At 49.4% G+C, this 20003-nt stretch overlaps 7 protein-coding genes across 7 annotated transcripts; 4 read left to right on the top strand and 3 right to left on the bottom strand.

The window, feature by feature from the left end:
* Positions 1-165: 165 nt before the first annotated feature.
* On the top strand, positions 166-4942 carry BKA55DRAFT_688926 (P-loop containing nucleoside triphosphate hydrolase protein; the record flags this gene model as incomplete). The annotated part of the gene is made up of 7 exons (XM_046199285.1): positions 166-913; positions 964-1675; positions 1733-2303; positions 2354-2451; positions 2504-4525; positions 4575-4650; positions 4703-4942. 7 exons carry the CDS (start codon positions 166-168, stop codon positions 4940-4942), a joined length of 4467 nt encoding a protein of 1488 aa, XP_046051508.1.
* Positions 4943-5155: 213 nt separating this feature from the next.
* On the bottom strand, positions 5156-9036 carry BKA55DRAFT_565537 (uncharacterized protein). Its single transcript, XM_046192541.1, has 2 exons — positions 8844-9036; positions 5156-8770 (listed from the first exon to the last, which is right to left on the bottom strand). Exon 2 carries the CDS (start codon positions 8563-8565, stop codon positions 5332-5334), a length of 3234 nt encoding a protein of 1077 aa, XP_046051507.1. The 5' UTR covers positions 8566-8770; positions 8844-9036; the 3' UTR covers positions 5156-5331.
* A 4492-nt stretch (positions 9037-13528) lies between these two features.
* Positions 13529-15298, top strand: BKA55DRAFT_336863 (uncharacterized protein). Its single transcript, XM_046185738.1, has 4 exons — positions 13529-13961; positions 14022-14196; positions 14256-14506; positions 14563-15298. The coding sequence occupies exons 1-4, from the start codon at positions 13887-13889 to the stop codon at positions 14974-14976; spliced, it is 915 nt and encodes a 304-aa protein (XP_046051506.1). The 5' UTR covers positions 13529-13886; the 3' UTR covers positions 14977-15298.
* Positions 15299-15322: 24 nt separating this feature from the next.
* Positions 15323-16787, bottom strand: BKA55DRAFT_565531 (ribosomal protein L22/L17). Its single transcript, XM_046192540.1, has 3 exons — positions 16583-16787; positions 15679-16500; positions 15323-15619 (listed from the first exon to the last, which is right to left on the bottom strand). Exons 1-3 carry the CDS (start codon positions 16620-16622, stop codon positions 15480-15482), a joined length of 1002 nt encoding a protein of 333 aa, XP_046051505.1. The 5' UTR covers positions 16623-16787; the 3' UTR covers positions 15323-15479.
* A 142-nt stretch (positions 16788-16929) lies between these two features.
* BKA55DRAFT_688922 (uncharacterized protein) lies at positions 16930-17422 on the top strand (the record flags this gene model as incomplete). The annotated part of the gene is made up of 4 exons (XM_046199284.1): positions 16930-16953; positions 17058-17100; positions 17241-17271; positions 17335-17422. 4 exons carry the CDS (start codon positions 16930-16932, stop codon positions 17420-17422), a joined length of 186 nt encoding a protein of 61 aa, XP_046051504.1.
* A 731-nt stretch (positions 17423-18153) lies between these two features.
* On the bottom strand, positions 18154-18629 carry BKA55DRAFT_593141 (uncharacterized protein; the record flags this gene model as incomplete). The annotated part of the gene is made up of 2 exons (XM_046195510.1): positions 18154-18319; positions 18412-18629. 2 exons carry the CDS (start codon positions 18627-18629, stop codon positions 18154-18156), a joined length of 384 nt encoding a protein of 127 aa, XP_046051503.1.
* An 86-nt stretch (positions 18630-18715) lies between these two features.
* BKA55DRAFT_538299 (uncharacterized protein) lies at positions 18716-19831 on the top strand (the record flags this gene model as incomplete). Its single annotated transcript, XM_046190021.1, has 2 exons — positions 18716-18775; positions 19109-19831. The coding sequence occupies 2 exons, from the start codon at positions 18716-18718 to the stop codon at positions 19829-19831; spliced, it is 783 nt and encodes a 260-aa protein (XP_046051502.1).
* Between the last annotated feature and the right edge of the window lie 172 nt (positions 19832-20003).

Raw genomic sequence — 20003 nt, 5'->3', positions numbered from 1 at the left:
CCTGCAGTCGAATTTTGTAGCCCTCTATATTGCAGGGGTAAATCAATCCTCAGTTTCACCAGCAGATTTCTCCCTCGGCCATGATACCTCCGAACTAGAGAGTGCTCATAATTTCTTCAAATCTTCCTCTGACTTTACCGCCTGCTGGCCCTTCAGTTGACGATAATGGCTGGTGCGAAAAAGAAAAAGAAGTCCGCCGCTAACCCAGCTCGAGGATTCGCAACCACATCGGTTGCTTCCAAGCCTAGACCTGAGGTTGCCGAGTCTGAAACGAAACCTGTGACTATCAAAGGCCAAATTGCCCCTCCATCGACCCAGAAGGATGCCCCTCCACCCTCGTCCGCAACCACTGGCGATGCGACCACCAATGCTGCAAACCAGGAGAAGGCTCTCAGCCCCGAAGAGTTCGAGAAGCAGTTGGAGGAATCTGAGCTACAATTGCTTGTGGAGAAACATGCAGCCAAAACAAAAAAAGATGCTCAACGGCAACGGAACCGTCTCGATACCGACCGTCGACTCCTTCGTGGTCAGGCCGATTCTATCAATAGTTTCAAATGGCTACCGCCAGATTTGATGGATCATATACTCGACCTGGTGCAAGCAGAAAATCGATTTGCAGCTTCTAGCCTGTCTTCCTCGGAAAATGCCGGAGCTGGGAAGGTGCCTCCTGAAGAGGACATGGTCATCCGCCTCTGGACATTACAACAGACCCTGATCGCAGCAGAATTCCCCACGGACCGAGTGGCGGCTGCGATACGATATATCCTCGATATAGCACCCAATGTAGTATCGACAAATCGAGATTCTATCTGGGGGCTTGAAGAGGCCCTCGACTGGTTAGCCAGGGAATGCACGATTGGAGAACTGCCGAGTTACGAACCTAGATCGAGGCCAATCCCGAAAAGCACCACTGGTTCGTCTTCCGACATCTTGGGCCCCTCTCCAACTAATTCTGTATAATAGATACTCCCCAGGACAGTCCAATACCGAGCCGCTCTAGTACTCCTCGTCAAACTGATGCCCGGAATGGCCGTAGAAACAAGCCAGCTGGGAGCAATGCTCGATCAGTCAAGGCTTCCTCACCCACTAAAAAACTGGTGGTGGCTTGTGATAGCGACATAGAAGCTGACGAGCTTGTTCCGAAATACCTGGAGACTAAAACTAAATTGTTAGAACACGAGCGTGGAAAGGGCCGACCGGCTAGCTCAAAGACGTCGGAATCAGACGAAGAACTCGCTGTTGCTAAGCTCGAAGCTAAGATTAGGAAGATCGAAAATGATGTTCTTTTCGACAAGTATGAAGCCGAGCAACAGTGGAAAGCCCAAAGAATCGATCTTGAAAGGCGACTGGCCGCCGAGAAGCAAGAAAATCAAGCTCAATCTGACGTGATTTCAGCCAGGGCAGATGAAACGCCTCATGGGCAGGCGGATAACGCCGACATCAACGATGAAGCTGAGCGTATCGCTGCCGAAATCCTAGCCGAGGTGAATGATGAGGATGAAGATGGTATCGGCGGATTATTTGCAACTCTGCCACAAAATGAGGTCGACGCAAGCACAGGCGAAAGCCGCACAATTGTTAGCTCAGCCGATGGAAATCGAATTGTAATCCGTGATTTCGGGAAGTGGACGGGCATCAGTCCTCGAAGGGCACTCGAGGAAGCATGCCGTTCGAGGTAAGCCCACTTGATGTAGCCACATATTGCATAAGACATGCTGATCGCGAATCTTAGGGACTCATCGGCGAGAATCTCATACTCTGTTGTATCGGATGCTTCCTTCGCAAATCGACATTCTTTGGATATTACCTGGACCAAACCTCAAGAAGTGCCACCACCGGCGACCTCATCTGACGTACAACTTGTAGCGGACCCTTATAGATTCACTTTCACGATGATCGGCATCGCAACCCCAGATGCTAAACAGTCCGAATCTTACATTTCCACGGTGGCTTTGTTTTATACATTTAGCGGCAACGCCAAGGACGAGAAAGTGGTTATCAGACTTCCCCATGTCTGGAAAGACGTTTGGGCGGAGCTTGCTGAAGCACGGAAAGCTCAAATTGATGAGCAAGATAGAGATGTGGTGAGGGACTTGAGAGCTCTAGTACGTCAAAGACATGACCAGGAGCTTGAAGATGGTGTTATCATTCAAGGCGCGTTTCGGGGAAGGGGCGCCAAGCCTACCCACGACTCTGGCGACGATGGCGGTCAAGATCGATCAAGGCAGAGCGCTACGAATGGGGAGTACTATCAGAAGATCTGGGCGGAGAAGTCGAACACACGCAAGTTTCAGACGATGCTGGTAAGCTACGAACTGTGTTACTAGGTTGCCGTGACGCTAACGAAACTTAGCAATTCCGAATGCAACTCCCCATGTGGAACTTCAGAGAGCAAGTCTTGACTGCTGTTGATGAGAACCAAGTGATAATTGTTTGTGGTGAGACTGGATGGTAAAGTTTTTGAGCACGTCGTTCTAAGGAGGTCTTACTAACTGGAAAATAGCGGAAAGAGTACCCAAGTTCCGTCTTTCTTGCTAGAGCACCAGCTTTCTCAGGGGAAGCCTTGTAAGGTGTACTGCACAGAGCCAAGAAGGATCTCTGCGATCTCTCTCGCTCGTCGTGTCAGTGAAGAGCTTGGTGAAAACAGAAATGACCTCGGAACCAATAGATCCCTAGTCGGATATTCCATTCGACTCGAGGCTAATACCTCAAGAGAAACAAGGCTGGTATACGCAACCACTGGCATTGTAATGCGAATGCTTGAGGGCTCCAATGATCTACAGGAAGTGACGCACCTGGTGCTTGATGAAGTGCACGAGCGGTCGATTGACAGCGATTTTCTCCTGATCGTCCTGAAGAAGCTCCTCATAAGACGGAAGGACTTGAAGGTTGTTCTCATGTCTGCTACAGTTGACGCAGATCGATTTTCCGCTTACCTTGGCGGAGCACCAGTTCTCAATGTTCCTGGGCGAACGTTTCCAGTGCAGGTTAGATACCTCGAGGATGCCATTGAACTTACTGGATACACACCTGCAGATTCCGAGCCTGATAAAATGGTTGACTTGGATGATGATCCTGCAGAGAGTGAAGGAGAAAACACCAAGAGCGATATTACCAAGAGTCTATCAGGGTATACCGCAAGAACACGGTCGACACTGGCGCAAATTGACGAGTACCGCATCGAGTTCGATCTTATTCTACAGTTGATAGCTCAAATTGCGGTTGACGAACATCTGCACAATTTTAGCAAGGCCATTCTTGTGTTTTTACCAGGTATTGCTGAGATTCGCACACTAAACGACATGCTGCTGGGAGATCCCAGGTTTGCCAAAGACTGGCTTGTCTATCCCCTCCACTCAACCATCGCTACGGAGGACCAAGAGTCGGCATTCCTTGTCCCACCACCTGGAATCCGTAAAATTGTTCTTGCTACCAACATCGCCGAAACTGGAATCACTATTCCCGACGTCACTTGTGTCATTGACACTGGCAAGCATCGTGAGATGCGTTTCGATGAGCGACGCCAACTCTCACGCCTGATTGATACCTTCATTTCCCGTGCAAACGCAAAGCAAAGGCGTGGTCGAGCAGGGCGTGTACAAGAAGGTTTATGCTTTCATATGTTCACCAAGTTCCGCCATGATCAGTTAATGAGCGACCAGCAGACGCCTGAGATGCTCCGACTCTCTTTGCAAGACTTGGCGATCCGAGTCAAGATCTGTAAGATCGGAGGGATCGAGGAGACACTTGGCGACGCTCTTGACCCCCCCTCTGCCAAGAACATACGTCGGGCGGTTGATGCCCTTGTGGACGTTCGCGCCCTTACTCAGGCTGAGGAACTCACACCACTTGGACACCAGTTAGCCAGGTTACCTTTAGATGTATTCTTGGGTAAACTCATTCTGTATGGAGTCATCTTCAAATGTTTGGACATGGCCATCACTGTGGCTGCTATCCTATCTTCCAAATCACCTTTCTCGGCGCCGTTTGGACAGCGCACTCAGGCAGATAATGCTCGCATGGCTTTCCGTCGGGGAGATTCTGATCTTCTCACTATTTACAACGCATACCTGGCTTGGAAGCGAGTATGTCAGTCTGCTGGCGGTGGCGGAAAGGAGTTCCAGTTCTGCCGCAAGAACTTTTTGAGCCAGCAAACTCTTGCCAACATCGAAGACCTCAAAGGGCAGCTCCTTACCTCTCTTGCCGACTCCGGCTTCCTTTCTCTTACTGAAGACGAAAGACGGGCACTATCCCGAGCTCGATTCTCTGGAGGCAGAGGACGAAGGCAGCAGCAATTTTATGATATTCCTCGAAGAGTCAACCTGAACAGTGACAACGATGTTGTCTCGGCATCAGTCATCGCCTGGAGCTTCTACCCAAAGATTCTAGTGAGAGACGCACCAGGATCAAAAGGTTTGAGAAACATCGGCACAAATCAGTCCATCAGTCTCCATCCATCGTCTGTCAATCGGGGACGCCACGACCTTCGATGGCTTTCTTATTATCATATCATGCAGTCCAGAGCGTAAGTATAAACAAATACAGGGGCGGGGAATTGGCTAATATTCGAAAAGGGTTTACCACGCCCACGAGGCTACTGCCGTGGAAGCATTCGCCATTGCCCTTCTTTGTGGCGATGTACGATGTGATGTAAGAGCACATAATCTTTTTTACGGCCGTAGTACTGACAAGATTGCACCAGATGTACTCTGGAGTCATCGTTCTCGATGGGAACCGAGGTCGCTTTGCTGTGCCAGACTGGAAAACGATGCTAGTCATGAAAGTCCTCCGAACACGTTTACGAGAGCTCTTAACGAGATCTTTCAAGCAGCCAGGCAAACTTCCTACTGCTCAGCAAGAAAAGTGGCTTGATGTTTGGCAGAGGATATTCACACAAGATTTTCAGGATAGATCTACCGCGGGCATAATGGTCAAGGGGTGAGAATACGTATTCTGTGGAGCGTCTTGTTTGGCCAGGTGTAAACTGAAGATATCAAGGCTTTCGTGGGATGTCAGAAACCTAGAACGGGAGACGAGTTGCACATGCTGGGAGAAAGGTGCTTATTGTTTAGCAGAGTTGAGGAGTGATTGGCATACAACTGAGCTGGCTTTGAACATTAGTGGAAAGCCATCTGAGCAATACTCAAACGAAAGAATAAGACCGTAATGGCTCAGCTTGATTAGTTCGCATTCGACAACTGCATTTATTCGTACAGTTCCATCTAATAAACATTCCCTTCCTTTCCCTAGTCCCCTGGATATCATTGAAGTTTAATGAATTACATTATGCTACATCAGTATACCACTCAAAACCAGTGACTGACCCTGCACTCATGATTCAGACCCGGACTTCTCTCCTTCGTCTCCTTTCTTCTCGTCTTCACCACTGGCAAGAAACATCGCCTTAAAGTCGGCATTGCTCTTCTTCGATGAGGTATCAGAATCGCCATTCTGAGCAGTCTTCGGTGCACTGGGCTTGAAACCAAGACCACGGCGAGGGCCAGGTTTGCCTAGCACCGGTCGCCGGATTGTAGTTGGCGGTGGCATGAGAGTGGTCGACGAGCTACCTGCACCCTTGGTTTTCTGTTCCTTACCCTTGACCTTGTCCCTTTTGCCGTAGACAATACGGTCCTGGTTACGTTCTGCCTTGGCTTGTCGAAGTTCTTCCATTGTGCCTGTTCGAAGCTTGTAGCCCTCAAACTCCATACTGTTGAGCTGTAAGCTCGCCTTGCCCGCAGTAGCTGCATCGACAAACTCGATCTTAGCGCCACCATTACCAGGCAGCACAGTTAACTTCACAATAGCACCCAAAGGCTCGACGAGTGCTCGGATTCGTGCATCGTTCACAGTATCAGGGAGGCCCATAACTGCGACCGTCTTTGCTGAGATGTCTGCTGCGGTCGGTTTGGACTGAGCCTCACTGGGTGCATCTTCCATTGCTTCGTCACCCTCAGCATCGTGCGATGAAGGCGCAGGCGAGCTTCTGGCGGTGTCCGCAACAACAGTTGTTGCAGCCCGTTTAATCTTCGACTCTTTGGAAGAAGCAACTTCTAGGATCTGGCTCCTGAACTTGGTATTGTTCATTTCTGCCACCGCCTTCTCAGCCTCCTCTTTGGTCGCAAAATCAATGAAAGCAAATCCTTTAGGCTTACCCGCCAAGTTGCGGGGGATATTGACTCGCGTGACATTGCCGTACTTGGAAAAGACTTCCTTCAAATCGGCCTCAGTTGCCGTTCGATCCAAATTGCTAATATGGATCTCTCGACCCTCTGCAAGTGCACCTTCACGAGCCTTCTTGTGGCCGGGGTCAGAATATTTGGCGAGGAGTTTCAAGCCTCCTTCAAGAAACGTGCCATCTTTCTTCACAGCCTTCGCTGATGCCTCCTGGTCTCGGAACGAGACATAGCAAAACCGGCGTCGGGTATCGACCTTCAGGCTGGGCCACCTGATGCTCAAGATCTCGCCGCAATCTTTGAAAAGATCGCGAATGTACTTTTGATCAGCAGTAGGAGGGTAATTTGCAACGTAAACGGTCAAATCATTCCCTAGCTTTACGGTAAGCTGTGACTGGCCGAAGTATTTGCCGTCTCTCAATAAGGCGGATTGAGCTTCTTCAGGTGACTTGAACTCGATGAGTGCTGTCGAAGAATCGGTCTTCTCCTCGCGGACCAAAGCCGTTATGTTGTTGATGTGGCCATACTCTTTGAAATATTGTCGGAGCTTGGTTTTATCAACATCGACCGGAAGATTGGAGACGAGGATGGTCGAATTCTCTCTGTCTCTCTTTGGAGGCTGGCTTTGTTGAGTTGCCAGGGATTGCTCAGATACCACCCCGTTAAGCTCATTCTTTTGTCGCTTGCTGTTGTTTTCAGGTCCATCTGTGGGGTCGGCCTCCAAGTCCCTTTTCCTCTTAGAACCACCCGGTGATGTAGCCCCCTGGCCCTGCTCTAGGGTTTCAGGGGCAGTGTAATAAGCGGCATAGGCCGCAGCCTTCTCTTGTTCCTCCCGTTCCCTGCGCTTTTTTACTTCTTTCCCGGTCTTGTGGACCCGGTCTGCCGCCTTTCGCAGCGGCAGTGGCATTTCGTAATCGTTGCAATGCTGCATATACACCTCCAGAACCTTCTCAGGCCAGTCAATCGTTCTGCGAGCAACAGCACGGGTAAGAACTGCAGTAGCTAGAGTTGGTATTCGATAAGTGCCACCGCCAGATGAAGGCGTAGGGCTTCTGTTGTCCAGAGCACCGGCTGATGAGAAGATGAGCATCTCCCACATGTAATACCTGAACCAAAAGTCGTGGTTATCGGCGTGGATTTGTAGAGCTGCCAGTTTATTCCACTGGGCTCTGGCTTCATCCACGGCACCCTTCTTTTCTGTGAGATACTGAATGTAGATGCGCTCAAGTCGAAATTTGGGATCACCCTGGAAGTCCTTGTCGTAGAGTCGCTTTCCAACAACCGATACATCCTCCAGGGCCGCAATAAGACCGACGTCGGCAACATCAACGGCCTCGTCAGAAGCAGTGGCATCCATAGCATTGCGTTTCAGAAAGCCACACCAAGCCACATACATTTCGATCATTCCCTCCATGCCATCTTTGAGCAACTGATCCTCACTGGTTGCAGAATGTTTGATGGACTCAACCTCAGCGAATGGACGCTTAGCCTCTTCAGCGCACATGATGTATCTATTCCAGAGAAGACCGGACCAAGGGCAGTGCTGAACAGCCCTGCGGAGTACGTCCAGTAGACTGCTCGGCGCTTGGAGGTCGGTGTTGGATGAAGATAGGAAGACGATGTACTCGTACCAGGTATTTTGGTCTGTAGCAAGAGCACCAGTGAGAGCGCGTGCGTAGAGGCCGCGGCACAAATCGATTCCAATTTCGGGATTATCATTGCTGCGCTTACTCTGAAGCATCTCCCACTCGAGATAGGTAGTGAAGGCAGTTTTCTGGGCTTCGACGTCACCGGCATCAACCGCTTTCTTCAAAGCAGATTCGTAGGGGTCACGAGCGGCGATCAGCCGTTTCGTCTCCTGGGCATTGGTGGTAACATCCTTCATGGATTCCTCCCATGCAGTGCGGTTATACTCTGATAGGAAAGTAGAGAAGTTCTGAGATGTTTCATCCCAGGTAAGATGGGGAGTGAGTAGGCGGTCACGGTAAAGATGTGTGATGCGCTTTATGCCTTCAGGGGTTCTCGTCTTAGCCAGCAATTCCATCTCCAGTGATATCCAGCGATCCCAGAGCAGATGACTGTCCCCTAGGCGGTAGCGAATAGCTTCGTAGCCTTGCTGCCACAAATCGAGGGCGGCGCCGAAGGAAAAGAGCTCTCGGCCGAGCATGCGCTCTTCATCGGACCAGCCATGGCCTGTAGGGATCTGAGTAGCTTCCCACAAAGACCAAAAGTAGTTGCAGTAAGCAAGCCAGATGCGCAAGCTACCAGGCTCGGAGCTAACAGCCAGCTTGTAGTGTTCGACAGCATTGACTCGCTGCTCGAGGTCGGAGGCGTTGCGGACGATCTCTTCGAGATAGGCAAGCCAGTTGTCTTCGCCTATTGGGTTGACCATGTTTGTCGCGTGTGCACGTTTTGGCGGAGGCGCATCACAGGATGCTCTGGATATAATCGATACAACCTCAATAGCGGCGCATAGGATGTTTGAAAATGAAACCGGGCGACAGTCGGAAGACCAGAAATCGTTGGAAACTGGTGGTCGAGGAACGTGTACGTGTCGACGCTGTCGCGGAACCTCTCGGGTTCGAGGGAATGAAGGGCTAGATGTGATGGGAAAGTTAGGAATCTGGTAAAGGAGAGACTGAAAGATTGAGATGATGCGCCTAGCAATACCTGTTCAGCTCCGCTGAGTCAGTGGGAAAGGAAATATGGCCTGGATTAAGAAGACGCAGAAGCAAACGCAGCCTGAGGTTGATCAGCGGTTGCCTTGTGTGAATGTGCAAGACTGCGCGCGTGGGGTGGGAAAAAAAGCTGCTGCCAATAATTCGACACCTTCCAGTGGACTGGGCTGGACTGGGGACTAAGTTAAGCACGGGGATGCATTTTCCCAGAAGAACGGGAAGCGAGGGTCGTTAAAATGATGTAATGCCTGGAACTCCATTAAAGTTCAAGATACACACAGTGCAACCCTTCTTTGTTACTCGTGTGTTAGAACAGAGGATCTTGAATTCAAAGCCAGCAGCACATTGGCACGACCTTGTTGGGTTTTGAGGCCTACAAAGACCCCCAACGACTTCTCATAGTTAAGTCGAGACCTCTAGCATTGAAGAATAGCATTTCTTTCTTCCTCTTCATCATAAAAGTATCATTATTTTCAGTGCATTCTAAACAGTCCCGGCTCCCAGGTCATTGATGCCTCAGTACCAGCTACATTTGCACTGGACCCGTTGTCGTTCGGTCGATCCATTTCCCAAAATGCACAAGCTAACAAAGAGTCTAGACCTCAATTCGACCCGGTCCTCCCATGCGAGCGTGTAACGAGGCGCTTTGCTGGCTTGCACAGCTTGCTCCAATTGACCAGCTCTCTTGATCGGCTCACCAAATTTGGACCCCGAACTGTTATTCCCGGCGCACGGTCACCATCGGGCTCCCGGCCTTCAAAAATCCCCGAGTCAATCGCCAAACCAAGTGATCGTCTTCACTTTCAATAAAGACGGAAAAGAGTAGTTGGCGTTGAAGTTGAGTTGATGCTGGTGATCGTGGAGATGAGAATTACTAATCTAAGTCTCTTGTCTCAATTTTGTAGACTATCGGATGCATACTTGCCATCAAGGCATGAGCTTCCTCGATCTATAATATGGTCTGAACCTGACGGTTCAAACGGGTGTCACGAAGCTTCTGATGTTTTACTTGGCGCATTGTCTCATAATTCCATCTAATAAAAGCTTCAACGTTTTTCTAGACATTGGCATTCCTGCCAGGCTGGGTGGGTATGTGCTTCATTACAAAATCTATCCCGGTGTTCGACATTCAGCTGCCAGTCGAAGGCACTACATCATCAAGAATACACCGATTCATGGTTTAGGCAATCCGTAAGATTCAGGCAGGTTCTAGACCAGACTCTAGCTATTTTCAACGTCTCGAAATATGCAACTTTTCCAGGCTTTCCAGCATCCAAAACGGCCTCAGGTAGCCGGAAAGCTTCCAACCATTTTTAACAAGGGTGTCAAAAATAGTTAGTCAAAAGACCCTCCAAGTTAGACTAAACTTACATAATTATTTCAGTCGTCTAGAATCCAGCTGGGTCTTCAGCTCCCAATTACTATGGATACCTGTACCCAATGGCTCGGATGCATGATCCCGATTCTTTTGACACCTTACCCGGCCACTGACATGTCCGGGTCAGCTCGTATTTAGAAGCTTATTGCTTACCAATAGACTTTGCAGCACTTCTTCCTCGTAAAAAAAAAACCCACAACGTTGTATGACACAACTGTGTGAAGCACTGATGACGCTATGCCTAAATTCAAACCGACCTCTGTTAACGACGATGAACATTGCATAGTCGTTGTGGTCGCTCTACTCATCAAGAATATTGCGTATGTGTTAGATAAGATGAATTTTTGACTTTGTGTAAAGTACATCGTTGAAGGGCGGTTTACTGTACTCTCAAGACTTGTTGAAGTACTGTCAAACATCCTAAGCCTCCCATTCGAATTACAATTTATTCGAATCTTATCTAAGTAGATAATAAGCAATTTCAGATAGACATCGGTATTGCTCCAGGAGTCAAGTTAACTACAATCCCGGTGCAAAGGAAACCTCGAAGGGCTCTGCCGTTAGAAACAATTATTGCACTGCAACTTACGAAGGCTCCCCCGCCATTAAGTGAGCCGACTCCGGGGCTTATAGCAGAGTGGTTGAGGCTGAACATGATGCCATTAGACAAAGAGCACGGTTTTTTATGTCAATTGTTGATCAAGACGAATACGCGCTCAATGTCAGCCTAGGTACTTTAGATCAGGGGGACTCAATAGAAAGTTTACCAACGAGATCTCAAGGCTGGATGCCTTATTTGAATAGGTATGCTTAATGTATTCTTGTGAGGTGCTCTCGAACTTGCGTTTCCTTCCCTTGGGTTGATAGGTCTTGAAGCTAATGTTTCACGCTAAAAAGAACAGCTCGACCCTTGGCCTGGACATAGACCGATCTGCACACACACCCAATCCGTGGATGAAGCCAAGATAAAGGCAAACTTTGAATCCCATGTCCAGCAAATATATGGAACGAAATGGCTTGAATCAGAAGTTTTTCTAAGCATAAAGCTCCTTCTTTCCTGGTGTCTTCCAAGTTGGGCCGGCCTTGCTCAAGAAGCTAGAAGCACAATTTTGATCTTTTGATACCATTGTCAGAAGCTCCGCGGGTGAATCCCTGAGGCCGATCGGGGGTCATCCGCCCCCAGGTTATTGTCGCACAAGTGACAGGTGGGTGTGCCGCGGTTGTTTCGCCATGTGCGGCTGTCCAAAGAATCTGTCAGAGAAGCACCAGTCCCTGTGAAGCCAAAGGTATGACGCGTGATGCATCAGCTTCGCCGTGTTGTATTATTGTCTTGGATCCGCAGCCAGCTTTGTTGACCGCCATACCATAGTATTGGTTTTATCATTGTACGATAGAACGCCATATTGACAAACAATGGCCAGTTTGACCACATCCATCAAAAGGTGTGAAGGAGTCTGGCTGAGATGACGCTCCACGACGGCTGTCGTCAAGAATTTGCTTCTGGCTCAATGTTCTATGGTTAAGTTGCTCCCTCTCTCCCCGTAATCAGTCCACAATAGCCCAGATGCACTACGGCAATCATCATGTAAAAGACGCGTTGTCAAAGAAGCCTTTCCGTATTCTAGCATGGTTGGGTCCTGGTTGGTTTGCTCGCATTGTTCTGGGGCTTGCCAGGATGCAGCTTGCACATCCCAATAAAAGTCACGAGTTCTGGAGTGGGTTGCATAAATGGCGCTGTTTGTTGAGCGTTTCCTTTCTGCAGCTCAGCTTTCTCTGGTCAATGCAAGCGGGCGGGCTCTCCTCCGTGAAGCGCACTGCACTGGACGTAATTTGTGTTTGCGTGTTATCTGGCCAGGTGAGTTCAGCACGACGTTGTGTTCCGTCAATGTGTCGGTCTCATATATGTCAGAGAAAACTCAACATTGGTAGCCACCGTGTATCAAACCGCATAAGGGTTTGAGGTAAATGCACTAGCCACAAAGGGGCCAAGACACTGGAAGGAAGTAACATAAAGGAGGGGAGAAAGGACAAAGAAGACAGCGAGAAGCTGAGATCTCGCGCCCACCAGCGACACATACCCCACAGCGTCACACACAACGCAGTAACGGAAAGTTAACAAGACGAGTCAGAGAAGAACATCTAGAATGTGTGATCTTCTATCAGTCCCCGCTGGTACACATCAACATACGTACATAAGGTATAGTAGTTAGATGAAACAAGCGAGACCATCTCGGGAGATGGCAATTGGGCGGTAAACAGGCCAAGTGAGCTAGGAATCTGGGATAGTTGGCGCTAGTACCTGGCGCCAGGGGAATATCCAGTAAGCCCCCGCCGCTAGCAACGCTCTCCCAGCCCTGAATGGCAGTCTTGCTATGCTTGCTTGCGCCCTTGGGGTTGATTGGCCCCCCTTTTGGGAAAAGAGAGGGAATTGACGTTGATGGCGGTGCTTGTCAGTTTTGTGCTGTTGGATCCGGTCCCTGGTGTTGCAGGAGGCCAAGCCGCCAGGGGGCACACATGCACAAGGTGTTTTGTGTACAAAGAGCCTTGGAAAATCAAGGGCGAAGGGCGAAGAAACAACCAACATCCATCCAATACCATGTAGAGACGGGCAGACGGATCAAGGTACCTATGCTATTTCTAGGGCTCCCTCGTGTCAATGTAAAGCTAGATCATCCCCTGGAAGGATCTGATACCCATCGAGCTGGGTCGCCCTTGTCTGTAACAGCGCCGGACCAAGCTTGCTTGTGCTTGAAGCATTATTATTATTACCTTTGGTATTCTTCTTCTTCAGCTTGTCGCTCCCTCCCACGAAAGAGCGAGGGCTTGCATTGCATTGCATTCTTTCTGACCTCAGTGCAATCTTACCAGGCCCCCGTTCTTTTCCCAGTTCCCCGTCCACTTCATTCCTTACTTCGTCTCATCTCATCTCATTTCAATTGAGCGAACTTTACTTACTTACTTTCTCTCCCTTTGGCTGTTGTAGTCACCCGAACCCACCTTTCTTTATTCCGTTCTCAAACGGCTTCGTTTCTGTTCTGCTTTCGTCCTGTTCTGTCCTTTCCTGACTCCGACTCGACTCGACTCAACTTCTCACGACCACCTTTCCGCGTTGGGCTCTTTCACTCTCTCAAGTGTCCCTCGTTATCACTCACCATCCAGTCATTCCTTGTGGTCAATTCTTCGCCTTCTTCTTTCCTTGCCTTGCCTTACCTTGTTCTTCTTTTCCGCCTTCCTTTCGAATTGCCATTCTGCGCTGCACCGACGACAACAAATCCGCAACCTTCATTCATTCGCATTCTTCTCGGGGTCCTCCATCTTCTGCATCGAGTGCCACGTTGGACCAAGCCACTTCTGTTGCCTTACACGACATTGTCCGACTCGTCTCTCATTTCTATTTGAAGATTTCTTTTCCGATTCTCTGAAGGGGTTGTTCCAGGATCTACCTGCGGCATTTTATTGTTTTTATCGCAAATTTTGAGCCACCATTGTCACTATTCATCCCTGTGACCGCACCTGCCATCACTTCTCGCACTCAACTCTTTATTCGGCCTGCCGTTCACCCAAACGACCACCGTGAACTTCGGACTTGGTTCAATTCCGGCTTCTAACGATCTATCAAAGTAGCGAGGTTTTATCTCGCTGCATACTTCCTCCGAAATGCGCTTCTCTTTTTCAACCCTGCTGGCGCTGGGCGCCTTACAGACTCTCGGTGTCTATGCTCAGGACTGCGTCGTAAGTGACTAGCGCTTAATGACTATGCATTCACTCGAAACAGGTGCTGATGGCCTCCAGAATGCATGTGTTGAGTCAGTAAAACCAACTGTGGGCTGCGCAGATGCCACCCAGGCTGGTTGTATTTGTGTCAACCCCAGCTTCGTCAAGGGTGTGGCTGAGTGCGCAAGAGCGCCTTCATGCAATGCTGCAGACGCCGATATCACCAGCTTCTTAAGCAACGGGTTTTGTGTGGGTATGTTGCCAGGATTGAATGGTATCTTGCACAAAATAACAAAGGCTGACATGTCCTAGGTCAGCAACTCCCTGCCCTTCCAGAAGCTGCCGCAACGTCGGCTTCAGGCGTAACGACAACATCTGCTGCAGCAGCAACTTCATCCGAAGTGGCAGCAGCAACATCGGAAACCCCTGCCGCAGCTGATACTTCCGAAGCTGCATCGACCTCTGCTGTGCCTCCAGTAACTTCAGAGGCCCCTAAAGCTACTTCAACTGATGCTGTCGATGCGACTTCAACAGCTGAAACTGCCGGTGCCGTCGAACCTACTGTAAGAAGGCTGTTACATTAAGCATTTGAAGGAAGTTAATACTAAACCTTTCACAGGCCACTGAATCTGAGGCCTCCGCTTCCGCCACCGATGCCGACAGCTCATCAACAGCCTCCGAGGCCGCTGGTGCTGCCGCTACCTCTGACTCTTCAGATGACGGCTCAGACAAGGAAGAATCTTCCGGTGGCATGTCTGGTGCTGCGAAGGCTGGCGTCGGTATTGGAGTCACTATTGGTATCCTCGCACTTCTCGGCATCGCAGGTTTCTTCTTCTGGAAGAAACGTCAAAACCAGCACGATCTCCCTCGCGGAAACATGGCGAGCATGTCACCACCCATGGCTACTAGGGACCGCAGTTATCCTCTGCCCGACCAAGGATCGATTGGCGAGAAGAATGGATACGACATGGAGCTAATGTCCCATCGATATGAGGATATGCTTCCTCGCGAGGAACCGCGACATATGGTTTGAGCAAAGCTAGCTTGTGGGAGATATCGGCGTTTAAAACGGGGCACAGCAGAATCAATATATTGCAGATGACAATCGCATGCCCACTCTATCAATCACTGCATAACACATGTCTAATTGTGATCCAAGATTAGCCACTGAGCAAGTCACCAGCACACACCGCTTTACGAAACAGCATGGTTTTACCCACGGAGGGTGGGCGTTGATTGATTCGTGAATTATGGGTGGCAATGAGATTTGAACCAACAAACCAAGCTGTAACTGGGTCGGCGTTGGACGATTACTTAATGAACAAGATACCACAAATTCACATAAGGCGGGAGTCAATGTACCATAACAAAGTAAATCAAGTCGGCATCGGAGTGTGAATGTCAGTCTTGATCAAGTGTACATCCCATTCACTGTACATATCTTACAAGTTTCTATGAGAAATTACATGGTGGCCTCTGGCGACGCTTGAAGACTCCGTCTCTTTTTAACTCCATTTTCAGATGGCAGTCGTGGTTTTACCACGAGTAATATGGTCTTTGTCCATATACTGGTCGGTTGGGGAGATGCACCCAAGGTCCCTTCTTATTCTTCTTTTCCACACGCTCCTCGTACTCTCGTATTCTTGTCTTTTCTTCCTTGAGTAACACCGTTAGACCTAGGGGAATAAGTCAGTAATTTCAAAGACATATAGATATGTGACCAATGCGGACATACTTGTGCTGGGATGTCTGATGATGCCCATGCGTCCACGACCCTTGTAGTCAATTCTCTTTCCTCGCCAGGGACCCCTCCCAACCCACGATTGAGCGATGTACATTCGTGTAGGGTCCTCAATTTCAATCCATTTGCCATCGACTGTTTGGATCTTCTTGGGAGTTTTCAAAATCTCGTTGTTGACTTTTCCGAGTCCCATACCACGCTGTGCAATAGCCAAATCTCGAGCCTCCTCAAGGTAATATCCGATTTCGGCTGCCATCTTCTTCTTGGACCACTTCATCTGCACAATGGCATCGTCGACGCTCTTTCCAGCGATCTGACGAGCCAACATTACGAGTTTCTTGACACTTGTGGGCATAAACTCGCTCTTGTGCAGAAGTTGGCGCTCTGACATCTGGATGCGCTCGTCTCTTGTCAGACGGCCATTGCGGCGAACCATCTGAATAACCTTCTTGCGTTGCCAACGCACTCGACTTCGAGGATCAGGGTCCACAACCATGGCCATGGTCTCTTTCGTCTTTTGCTCGATCTCGGGGGCGCCGGGGGTGGTGTCGGTACTGACTTTTTCGATCTCGTCCTGGAAAATGTTGTCCTCCACACCGCTGTACATGCTCTTCTGCAAATATTCTTCACGGCTCTTGGGGTCGTCGAGCAGAGATGTAGGGTCCTGTGCGGGTGAAACTCCAGCGTCTTTATTCCGGGGTTTGCCCCATCCCTTGAAGAGATTGGAAGCCCATTTGTGCCGTCGTTGTACTGAGGGTCCGACAGTAGCAGAGAAAACAGGAGCTGGTGTACTGGATACAGGGTGTGCGGTCCTTGCTATAGAGAAAAGCTCTTGATTAGTCCATGTAGTTTCTAGGCCAATTGAGTTGCAAAGAAGGCGGGCTGAGCGTTGCCGTACCTGACACTGCCAGCCGCCGGGCGGCAAATCGGAGACTCATTGTTGCAGATATTGTCGGGCTCTGCAAACCGACCGCTCTCTCTGAATCGCTCACACGGAATGTATCTTGCAATTGAGGGTCGTTTCAATGGGCGAGATTCTTTTCCGCATAATTCGCCGTTGTTCAACCGGAAGGCCGGACGATGGCAGGCGTGCACGTGACTCGGGTGCTAGCGCGATTAACATCAGCCCATCTTTGGAATCAACTTAGAACTGCTTGACCACCTCGAAACTCCCCAGCACCTCTGTACTCTCTCGAAAGCCTCGCTCCTTCGCCCGAACAGCTTCGCAAAACTAAATTAGTCACAATGGCCGTCCGACCCATCACCGGTGTACGTTTCCCTCGACTCAATGGCTCGCTTTTCGCATTCGACCGGGCCAGAGGAGCCTGAGCCTCCCAGTACCAGAGCTTTTCGTCGACTGACAACTGTGCTAGATGCTCCGACGAAACCTCGTCCTGGACCTCAGCATCGCCCTCGGTACGTCGATTTCTCTCACGAATTGATTCGGATTATATGAATTGGCAATTATTCATTTAAAGAGGAGGATTCTTGGAGGGGCTGACAATTCGAATGATGTGGTTGGTTGAAGCGCACCTAGCTGACTAGCAACCTCGTAGGCTCTGGCTTCGTCATGGCCAACTTCTTCTGGTAAGCAATGTCATCGACGAAGCGACACGAGGCTGGGAGTAAATACTCACCATTTCGTTCCAGGTACGGCTTCCACATGCCCCGAACCAACGCCCGCGACAACTACTACATCAAGCTCGAAGAAGAGCGAGCCGCCCAGAAGAACGAGTAAAAGAATCAACGGACCGAACCGAGACCTGGTCATTTTAAGCAAGGGCAATGAGAGATGGGAGTGCGTATAGATACGTTCAGGCGGCTAGCCGATGTTTCGTTTGTCGTGTAGCTGGGTAGAGAGAAGAGAATACCACCAACGCCTCATTTGAAACGGTCTCCGTGCAATCTATATTTATGGGCAAGGGCAACCGAGTCGTAATGCATTTTGAATACTGACAATGAGCTATTGAAGTGAAATTCGTTACGTTGATAGTATATCTGGGATCGACTGGGCAGTTCTGTGTAATGGAATTATAATTAGAGATGCATTCGTCAATTGGCCGATAGTAACATTTTTGTTCCAGATCTCAGTCTGAAATCCAGCAAATAGCACCAGTTTGTACTGATCGTATAGACTAATGATTCGATAACGATATTGTTTGCTGAGCACTTCGGCCCATTCCGGCAATGCCATCAACTTCCTGCAGCCCAGCTGGTGACTCAGCGCTCCAATATTCAACCTCACGACAACTATGGCAGAAACAAGAATGATTTGAAGCTGCATTGTTATTATTCTTTATCTAGGGTCGTATACACAGCGGGATATTCTGCTTGACTGAAGACTGTTGGGGCTAACGATGGCGTTCAAGTTTCACAAGACAGTCAAATCTCCCTTGACAAGTAAGCATGCTATATGTGATATTCAGAAACAAGAGCAAGTTGCCCAGGGTTGATCTAAAATCAGCTTTTTCATCGTGCTGTGTCTGGTGCGTGCCAACTTGATGACCAGTGATAGTGTTGAGGGGGCGTTCTGTCTTTGCTGTGTTTTCCATCACTCTGCTGCCCCAACGGAGGATACTCTTTGCCCTCCCAAGCCGTTGTCTCGACCATAAAAGAACCCTTTTTATCTTGACATCTATACGAGGAGACAGCTCACGTCAGAACATTTGTGACACGGTATACCGATGTTTGGGGCGCCAACGTAGGAGTAGGTGGGGGAGAACTTACTTCCGGAACAATCGCTCAATCGCGAAGCATTGTACAGGGCTATCGGGCTTGACAGGCTCTTTGATTTCGCACTTGTACTGCAACATCTCAAGAAGTTCGCATCCAGAGAGCTCGACATTATTGACCCCTTTATCTAACTTGCGCTTCCGGCCGCTTAGATTACTCTGCACGCGCTCAGGAAGCTCTGAAGCGTGGAAGACTTGGCACGGATAGCCCATTGTCAGCAACAGCGGAAATCGTACCGAACAATCAGCATCCAAATAAGAGGCCCCTCTGGCAAATTGCTATCTTTCAGAGTCTTCAAATGGAGACAGCAACGGGGAGTCGGTTGTTAGGTGAGGTTGTTGAGATGAGCCTTGAAGACGTAAGTTGAACTCGAGATTTCGGGCCCAAGCTTCTTGCCTATTGGTCACAAGTATCAACACATCACGATCAGACATGTGGTGATATCGTCGCGGGAAGTCCATCATACTGCTATGGCTTCTTGTGGCCTTCTTTATTTATCGTTTAGTCATGGCGAAGCCCTCGAAGTACCTTGGCATGTCACGTATCGATGACCTCACAAGCTGAGCGGCTTACCCTTGAACCACTGAAGGAATCGTTTGATCCAAATCAACTATAGGGGCTTGTCATACATTTTCTGCCAACACTGTACTACTACTCATTGAATTAGAGACTTACTAAAATATTATTACAGGTCCTTCGAAGCTTACGCTCTTCACTCCCTCTGGATACCAATGGCTTAAGCAGTCGGGATCAGGTCCAGCATCAACCTCAAATCCAACCAACCAAACTTACACATATATCAGAACTTGATGAGATCACGGCCGCTCACTTCCATACCACAAAATCTGCTGGTCTTGGCATATCTGGTCGCCATCTACCACTCCTGTACAGGCTCATATCAAACCTCATCTGTCCGCCGCACCTCTACGCCATTCTGGTCATCGACATTGAAGGTCGTTTTGATGCCACGCGCCTGACTTGTTCACCATCTCATCTGCAACACGTCTACGTCCATCGACCAGCACGAAGTGATCCAGAGCATACTCGTGTTCTTGTAGCTGAGGCAGAGGGCATTCTTCTCTATGGCAGCGTCGCACAGGCGAGTGCCGGCCGCGAATGGTGGGGGACTATCGTTGTAGGTGGCGTTGGGGCTGGTGATATCGCAGCAGGCTGGAAGGGATGGTTACGTGTTGATCGCGAGAATGTCCGTGGCTTCGCACCGGGTGTCAGCGCAGAGGAAGCTTTGGACCAGAAGAAGCAGAGACAAGATATCGTAGATGCAGCTGGCTGGGTAGCTACCTCGCAGTGGGGAGGTTTCATCTTCAAGGAGGCTGATGAGAAGATACTGGAAGAGGATGCGGACCCAGAGGAAGCCTTGGATAATGATGAGAGAGACGAGAATACCCGAGACTGAATCAATAAATGTTCGGATTACCGAAAATGTCGTTTCCGGAGACTTAGTTCCTTCAAACTAGCATTCGCGCTCATAACGAATAGCACAGCCCAAAGCTATCAAGGACACCGGAGGTGAGGTTGCAGACGAGTCATCCGCGTGGAGGTCGACTAGAGAACACAATTGTGGGCAG

This window comes from Fusarium redolens (assembly GCF_020744475.1).
Source record: "Fusarium redolens strain MPI-CAGE-AT-0023 chromosome Unknown BKA55scaffold_6, whole genome shotgun sequence".
NCBI classification, from domain to species: Eukaryota; Fungi; Ascomycota; class Sordariomycetes; order Hypocreales; family Nectriaceae; genus Fusarium; species Fusarium redolens.
Note: the sequence above shows the minus strand (reverse complement) of the source record. Positions and strands in the feature narration are given on the sequence as shown.

What these genes read in the sequence shown, in the direction of transcription:
- BKA55DRAFT_565537 (XM_046192541.1), bottom strand. Translation starts at nt 8,565, where the DNA reads ATGGTCAACCCAATAGGCGAAGACAACTGGCTTGCCTATCTCGAAGAG.
- BKA55DRAFT_336863 (XM_046185738.1), top strand. Translation starts at nt 13,887, where the DNA reads ATGCGCTTCTCTTTTTCAACCCTGCTGGCGCTGGGCGCCTTACAGACT. An exon ending in AAGCAACGGGTTTTGTGTGG is followed by an intron (nt 14,197 to 14,255) that starts GTATGTTGCCAG and finishes GACATGTCCTAG; the next exon opens with GTCAGCAACTCCCTGCCCTT. An exon ending in CCGGTGCCGTCGAACCTACT is followed by an intron (nt 14,507 to 14,562) that starts GTAAGAAGGCTG and finishes AACCTTTCACAG; the next exon opens with GCCACTGAATCTGAGGCCTC.
- BKA55DRAFT_565531 (XM_046192540.1), bottom strand. Translation starts at nt 16,622, where the DNA reads ATGAGTCTCCGATTTGCCGCCCGGCGGCTGGCAGTGTCAG. An exon ending in CCGGCGGCTGGCAGTGTCAG is followed by an intron (nt 16,501 to 16,582) that starts GTACGGCAACGC and finishes TTTTCTCTATAG; the next exon opens with CAAGGACCGCACACCCTGTA. An exon ending in CATCAGACATCCCAGCACAA is followed by an intron (nt 15,620 to 15,678) that starts GTATGTCCGCAT and finishes TTATTCCCCTAG; the next exon opens with GTCTAACGGTGTTACTCAAG.